A 7,640-nucleotide genomic window follows, 5' to 3' on the forward strand; every position below is an offset into this window, starting at 1 on the left:
GGCACATTCCAAGCTTCCCAGCAATTTCTCTCCCACGAAGACGATGAAGTCTCTGTTGCTCTCTGCTCTATATAAACACCAGAGCCCTTCTGATCACAGAGCCATACGAGTGAGAGTGAGGCTCACAGGCAGCATCTGAGAGAGAGATAGAGAGGGAGGCAGCCATGGAGGCGTCGTCGCTGTGGAGCGGCCTCAACTCCGGCATCGTGCTGAGCCTCCTCGCCGTGGTGTGGACCATGCTGTGGCAGGGCCTGCAGGGCCTCCAGCTGCAGCACCTCTTCGGCCGCCACTCCCGCCGCATCTCGCGCCGCCTCGCCGCCGCCCTCGACCCCTACCTCACCGTCACCGTCGCCGAGTACGACGGCGGCCGGATGCGGCGGAGCGACGCGTACAAGGAGGCCCAGGCGTACCTGCAGCGCGCCACCCGCGAGGCCGGCGGCGGGGTGCGCCACCTCAAGGCCGAGCCGGACAAGGACCCCGACCGCCTCGTGCTCAGCATGGACGACAACGAGGAGGTCGCCGACGAGTTCAAGGGCGCCACCGTCTGGTGGCTCGCCTACACGGCGCCGCCGCGCGAGGACGGCGGAGGCTCCCCCTACTTCTGGGGCCGCGGCGCCGCCCGCGCTGAGCGGAGGTTCTACCGCCTCTTCTTCCTCGAGCGCGACCGCGACCTCGTCCTCGGCGAGTACCTCCCCCACGTCCGCCGCGAGGGACGTGCCGTCATGGTCGAGAACCGCCAGCGCAAGCTCTTCACCAACATCTCCGGCGACACCTGGGACTCCGACGGGTTAGTCACCCGACCGACCGCCATGAATCATAGCTTGTTTGTGATCCCCGCGGGTCTTATCACTGATATCATCTCCTACTAATGGCTCCAGCTTCTGGTCCGGCAGCTCGTGGAGCCACGTGGTGTTCGAGCACCCCAAGACGTTCGCGACGCTGGCCATGGACCCGGCGAGGAAGAAGGAGATCATGGACGACCTCGACGCGTTCCGCAAGGGGAAGGACTACTACGCGCGCGTCGGCAAGGCGTGGAAGCGAGGGTACCTCCTCTACGGCCCGCCGGGCACCGGCAAGTCCACCATGATCGCGGCCATGGCCAACTACCTCGACTACGACGTCTACGACATCGAGCTGACCTCCGTGCGCACCAACACCGACCTCCGCAAGCTCTTCATCGAGACGACCAGCAAGTCCATCATCGTCATCGAGGACATCGACTGCTCCCTCGACCTCACCGGCAAGCGCAAGAAGAAGAAGAAGAAGAAGGCGGACGGCGACGGCCAGAGCAAGGACGGCGGCGAGAAGAAGGACGGCGCGGAGGCCGGCAAGGAGGAGGAGGAGAAGGCCGACGACAAGGGCGGCAGCAAGGTGACGCTCTCCGGCGTTCTCAACTTCATCGACGGGCTCTGGTCGGCGTGCGGCGGCGAGCGCATCATCGTGTTCACCACCAACCACGTCGAGAAGCTGGACCCGGCGCTGATCCGGCGCGGGCGCATGGACAAGCACATCGAGATGTCCTACTGCTGCTTCGAGTCCTTCAGGTTCCTCGCCAGGGTGTATCTCGACGTGGATGCCCACCCGCTGTTCGACGCCGTGGCGGCGCTGCTCCGGGAGGTGGACATGACCCCCGCCGACGTCGCCGAGAACCTGACGCCCAAGGGCCCCGGCGAGGACGCCGACTCGTGCCTCGCCGCGCTGGTGGATGCGCTGGAGAAGGCCAAGGAGAAGGCGCTGGCGAAGAAGGCCAAGGAGGATGCGGCGCTGGCGAAGAAGAAGGCCGGAGGAAAGGCGAAGGAGGTGGCGGCCGACGAGACCGACGATGATGACGGCGACGATGATGACGACGACGATGAGTAGGCTGATGTTGACTTGATTCTTGGTTACCACTCGACGATGAGTGCTTCCATTGCTAGCTAGTGCCTAGTGCTAGTTGCTAGAGCTATAGAGTGAAGAGAAGTGGAGATTGAACACGTGCCCTTTTCTAGGAGTATGTGGTGTTAGCTAATCTGAATATTTGGATCTTCCGAGAATAATAGCATTAGAGCAACTCCAAGAGTTTCTAAAAATTTCTTCCCAAAACGAGGTATTAGAAGCTATATTAAAATTTTTTTCCAAAAATATATTAGCCCACAACAGAACATTAAAAATTACTCCCAATAATTTTATAAAAAAACCACCTCACTCCCGCTCTCACCGTCCCTCTCCACCCTCGCCGTCGGGCTCACCCGCCGCCGAGGCTCTCGATCGCCGCCAATGGCGGCGAAGGCGCCATAGTCAGAGCTGGCCATGGCCGGGCAGGCGGCGAACGCGGTGAAGGTGCCAAGGTGGCCGCAGCGGCGCGCCGACGCTGCTGTGCCTGAACGCAGGTGTGTAAGATGATCCCCTTGTTTTCTGATGAATCTCAGTTGGCTTGTTGAGGACCCAGAAATACAAAACAACTTTAGAATCGCAAAGGATTTGCTGTGTAAGATGGCTTCTTCAGAGATTGCTGACCAGGAACCACAGTACCCATCGTCGGGTGCTCATCCACACCAATACCACCCTCCAGCTTCCTAAATTCAGTGCTACCTCTGTCAGTCACCTGAGTTTTCTGAAACTTAGCTTTGCCTAGCTAGCGACTGAAATGAAAACTATCAGTACAGTGATTAGAACATCTCTTCTTCTTCTTCTTAGCAACTAAAATAGATATTCAACTTTTTTCGTTACATAACTGTCCAAATAACACTTTGGCAAGCGAGTAATCGCAGGCCAGCTGAACCATCCTGAGTTCCTCATCCTAACACTGGCAGGCCTGTCGATGTGTAGTGCAATGATCAGGTTGATCTCAAGCTAACCTGCGAGCGGGTGAGCATCATTCTGATGCTCAATCATGCACATCCGGCCTCCTCAGCATCAAGCCAAGCCAGGAAACTTCACATGTCAAGTCTGTATCTTGCAATGGTCGATGATCCTAGCTGGTTTGTTCAACCAAGCGCATGCAGCAGTATTGAGTTTCTGTCTGTCATTTTCACCCGTTTGCAACAAGCAGCTTCCAAGGCTGTCATCCCCATCGATCATGCAGTGACAACTGTGTTACAAGTACTGCTGCCTGCTAGGTGACTGCTCCAGACGGATCAACCTGCACGGATACGTTGTTCTACTTGTCCATGCCTTTCGCCAAAACAACAGCCTTTCAGCAAAGCTGTCCCCATGGTCCTCCGCTACCCAGCCCTGGTATTGCCGCAGGCCCGGCGAGCAGGGCGGCACCTCCCGCTCCTCCAGCGCCAACGCCACCTCCGCGGCTGACATCCCGAGCCCGCCGCCGTCAAGATCCAGCCCTGCGCCGAACCCCGAGGCGGAGCCCTCCTCATCCTCGACGCTGCCGGTGGCTGCCGCCGAGCCCCTGTAGAAGGACGCCGCGTGGCCGGCGGAGACCGCGTAGCCGAGGTTGTGCTGACCCCGCAGCGCCCGCCGGCCGCGCACCGGTCGGCCCGCGCCGCCGCCCGACCGCCGCCCCACGCGTCGTCGCCGGCTCACGCGTTGTCGCATAGTGTGCGCCCGGGAAAAAAACACCCGCGGGAAAGAGCTCGGGGGCGGATGGGGAAAGACGGGGAGTCGCGAATATTTGGGGGCGAGAGGTGTTTTTTTTAAAGTCATTAATATTTTGGAAGTTTTAGGTGGATTGTTGGAGTTCTTTTCTTCTTTTTTTTTCTAAAGAAAGTATTAGAGTAAAATTAGCAGTCTATTGAAGTTGCTCTAACTACACTTTTTATTATCGATTGATTTTTCTTTCTACGTTATCTAATGCTAGTACTAGTTTGGAGCCACTTTAGCTGATTCGAACGGTTCAAAAGTGAGCTCAGTTACATGAATGTCTAGTCAGCAATTTGCATCGCTTGGTGATGAAGCATTTTTGGTTGTGGAAAGAAAAACTAGTTTCACTGTGTCAAAGACTTTGACAACCCCCGTCCGCGGCATACCAAGTTTGGTTGTGGAAAGAAAGCATTCTGCTAAGATTATTACTCATCCTGCAACAGGTGGTTCCTCTGCTTTGATAAAAAAAAATAGAGACCATACAAGAGTTCCCGAACTGATTCCAGTCAAATTCGAAGCCCCAACACTTCCAGCCTGTTGGTAGTCACGCCGGCGTCGAGGACTGAACCAATCAGGCGGCGCCGCGGCGGCTGAGCCGGCCTCTCCGTCGACCCGCCGCCGCCGTGCCACCCAAAGCACATGTCCGTGCGTGACAACCTGAAGCCCCCCGCACCGGCAACAACAGTCCACTGAACAAGGATAAGCTAAGAACAAGGATAATGCAGCTAATCACAAAATGAGCTGCTGCCTGCCAACAACAGAAGATAAGATAAGAAGATAAGCTTTAGAAAACAGCTGCCTGCCAAAAACAGTCCACTGAACAAGGATGGTTTACCTACTAATCACAAAATGAGCCACCATGATTTCGATCGCGTCAACTCTCCTGTTCCATGTATCACCTAATTCAGCTAATCTCTTTAACATTCTGTTGTATGGACTGATCCATAATTCCAGCCAGTTCTCCCCAACACACCCAGATACTCAATGATCGAAACAAAGGAGCTCGGGTACCTGATGTATCATTTCTTAACTGACGGAGGGAGTACTCATTTTTGAACGAATAGTTTTATCCTAGATGTCATATATTTGAGGACGGAAAAAGTACTACGATACGATACAGGTTGCTGAATTGGGCAGAGATAGTGTTAGAATCCAAAACCAATAATTTGAGATACTTCTTATTTTTCGGCTCTCAAGAACCGAAACATTGACGCAATTGCCTTAGATGTCTTTATATCCTCTCCAACCGACAACAATCAGAACAGTCTGGACACCGTAGAGTGTGGACCGATCCATCACCACAGGCTTTGATGAAGATCCTGGGCCGATATTTTTTAAAAATAAATGCTCAGTACAATAAAAATGATTGATGTCATTAATCTATTCATCTCCATTTCCTAAGTGTTCAGCAAGAAATTCTGAAATATTTTAAGCCTGATGTTCAGGGATTCCTTTCTGTTTCAAATACAAATGTACTATGACCCTGTTTGGTTCTACAGGACTACACTTTAACCTATCGATTTTAGCTCTTTTTAGTCCGTAAAGTGCTAAATATAGGGACTAAAATGAGGATTAAATCCTTTAGTCCTCTAGTCCCTTGGGGGTGACTAAAGTGGACTAAAAATCCTGGAAGACACCCCTACCCCTCATTTATTGCCCATCCCACCCGTCCCGAACCCTTCCTCCACAAGTCTCTCGCTCGCTCTCCTCCCCGCCGCCACCGCACTCTCTCCTCCCCATGCCACCGCCACCGCCCCTTCTCCTCCCCATGCTGGAGCCACCGACCCCACTCCTCCCCACGCCGTCGCACCCACTCCTCCCCACCACCGCATCCACCATGGACGGCCACGGGAACGACTCCCTCGACTACTTCTCTTAGGCGGGTTCTTCATCAGTGCTCGCAGCTTCCCTGCTTCCCCGGACGCCGACGACGAAGACGACTTCAGCCCCTTCTCCCAGCCGGCGCCCCCCAGCCTTTCCACTCCCCGGATGCGCATGGAGCATCTGGATCTAAACTCCTAGGCCGACGGGTTCCCCCACCTTGGCTCGTACTAGGAGTACCTGTAGGCGGAAGCTGCTCCTGGTGACCAAGGGCTACCTCCCCTTGGCCCTAGCGGTAGAGCCGTTTGTGGAGGAGGCCGTGGGGGAGGTCGCCGCTCCAGGTCCCTGACCACTGGAGCGGGATTCGGCGGAGGTCGAGGGGGAGGCCGTGGGGGATCAGTGGTTAACCGCGGAGGCCGTGGATCCACATTTGTCGGGAACAGCTCCGTTCCTCTAGAGCATCTCGGCGCAATCGAGGACGAAGATGACAACGGCTTTGAAGGCCGTTCCCAGTTGGTAAGATCAAAACCCGTGCTTTGATTTTCTCTGATAAGATGTTCCATTTCTAGCTTTACTTTTTTGTCATGAGTTGATTTGCCATGATGTGATGCTCCATTAGATAAGATGTTCCATTTCTAGCTAATTATGTTTTCTATAATAGAATCAATTTGACAAGGCCAATTGGACCGAAGAAAACACACATATATTCTGTGATCTTGCTATTGAATAAATAAGGGCATGGAATTACTTGAATAGGATGACGTCAAGTAGAGGTTACAACGAGATGCGACAATAATTTTTCACAAAGACTGGCCTCAAACATTCAACCAAACAACTGAGGAACAGATGGACCCAATGCAAGACCTTATATACTTTTTGGGAATTTCTTAATAATCATACTACTTCAGGCCGAAGATTTGATGGAACAATCATAGCATCGGCTGCCTTCAGGAAAAAAGAGACAGAGGTAATTTATCTTTGAACCTTGTCATCATATCTTCATGACTCTAATTCATATGGTGATGAGGAAGGTGAAGATGTAGATAGAGAAGGCTTTTTGAACAGTCCAATGAGTAGTAACAGCCGCAAGAGGGCAAGCAGCACTATAGATACAACCACAAGTCCACCCAAGAAAAGCAAAAGTGTAATGTTGAAGATGTTTCAGGGGTTGATTACAGAGTTACAAATTGCCAGAAATAAGGAAGAAGAAACACTAGCTCAAATTACAAACAAGAAGAGCCGGCAGAAGGAAGAGATGAAACAAGATATAGCAAAATGTCTGAACTTGGCTGTGGAGTGTGGGGCAAATATGGACACAGAGGAATACTTCATGGCTACTAAGTTGTTTAGTTCTGAATACAACCGACAAGTCTTTTGCCAGTTTAATAAGAATGAAGAGAGGTTCATGTGGTTGAAGAGATAGTGCAATGACAGGACTAAGTGATGACTTTAATTGATTTGATGTTGTAGCTTAATCTATGTGAAACCTTTTTTGTGTGTGGAACATTTGAATGTTTGTTGAACTTTATTATTGTGTGATGAACCTCTGAATGTTTGATGAATTTCAAATTGTGTGATGTTCCTCTGATTATGATTTGATGCTGCTGATTATAATTTGATGATGCTGTTGATTAAATTTTCTTACTGATTATAATTTGATGCTGCTGCTGATTAAATTTTGTTGCTGATTATAATTTGATGCTACTGCTGATTACAATTTGTTGCTGTTGCAAATAGGGGTCTGATGATGAAGTGGAGATAGCAGAACATATCTTGAAGTGTCAGAACAAGATAGGGCCCACCGATGGCGTCATGTCATGCCCGATCCGTACTTAGTGCAGGTGGAAGAAAACATGTGCCAGTATACGCGTTCAGCACCGTTCCCTGTTCTTGCCGCGTCCACGGTTCGTAATCAGACACATTCACACATCGAGATCGAGTCTGCTTTCCACTAAGCCACCAATGTCAAATGCCATTCATTCGTGGATGTTGCTAGCCTGCGTTAACCTTTACAGATGTTTGCCGAGACATAGCTTTCGGCTCACCCGTGCATCGAAACTTCATAATCGTGGAAAAGCGACTGTATGGATCAGCTCGAGGGGAAACAAAAGGGTTCGATCCTATAAGCCACCAATGTCAAATGCCGTTCATGGATGTTGCTAGCCTGCGTTAACCTTTACAGATGTTTGCCGAGACGTAGCTTTCGGCTCACCCGTGCATCGAAACTTCATAATCGTGGAAAA

The 7,640-nt window shown here is 51.8% G+C and overlaps 1 protein-coding gene across 2 annotated transcripts; it reads left to right on the forward strand.

The window, feature by feature from the left end:
• LOC117843411 (AAA-ATPase At3g28580) lies at positions 1-2,050 on the forward strand. 2 transcript variants are annotated; one of them, XM_034723992.2, is made up of 2 exons: positions 1-787; positions 879-2,050. In XM_034723992.2, the coding sequence occupies exons 1-2, from the start codon at positions 165-167 to the stop codon at positions 1,858-1,860; spliced, it is 1,605 nt and encodes a 534-aa protein (XP_034579883.1). In that variant the 5' UTR covers positions 1-164; the 3' UTR covers positions 1,861-2,050. The 2 variants fall into 2 exon arrangements, with proteins under 2 accessions (XP_034579883.1, XP_034579884.1); XM_034723993.2 differs by having other exon boundaries at positions 894-2,050.
• Positions 2,051-7,640: the final 5,590 nt, after the last annotated feature.

This window comes from Setaria viridis, chromosome 2 (assembly GCF_005286985.2).
Source record: "Setaria viridis chromosome 2, Setaria_viridis_v4.0, whole genome shotgun sequence".
Taxonomy (NCBI): Eukaryota; Viridiplantae; Streptophyta; class Magnoliopsida; order Poales; family Poaceae; genus Setaria; species Setaria viridis.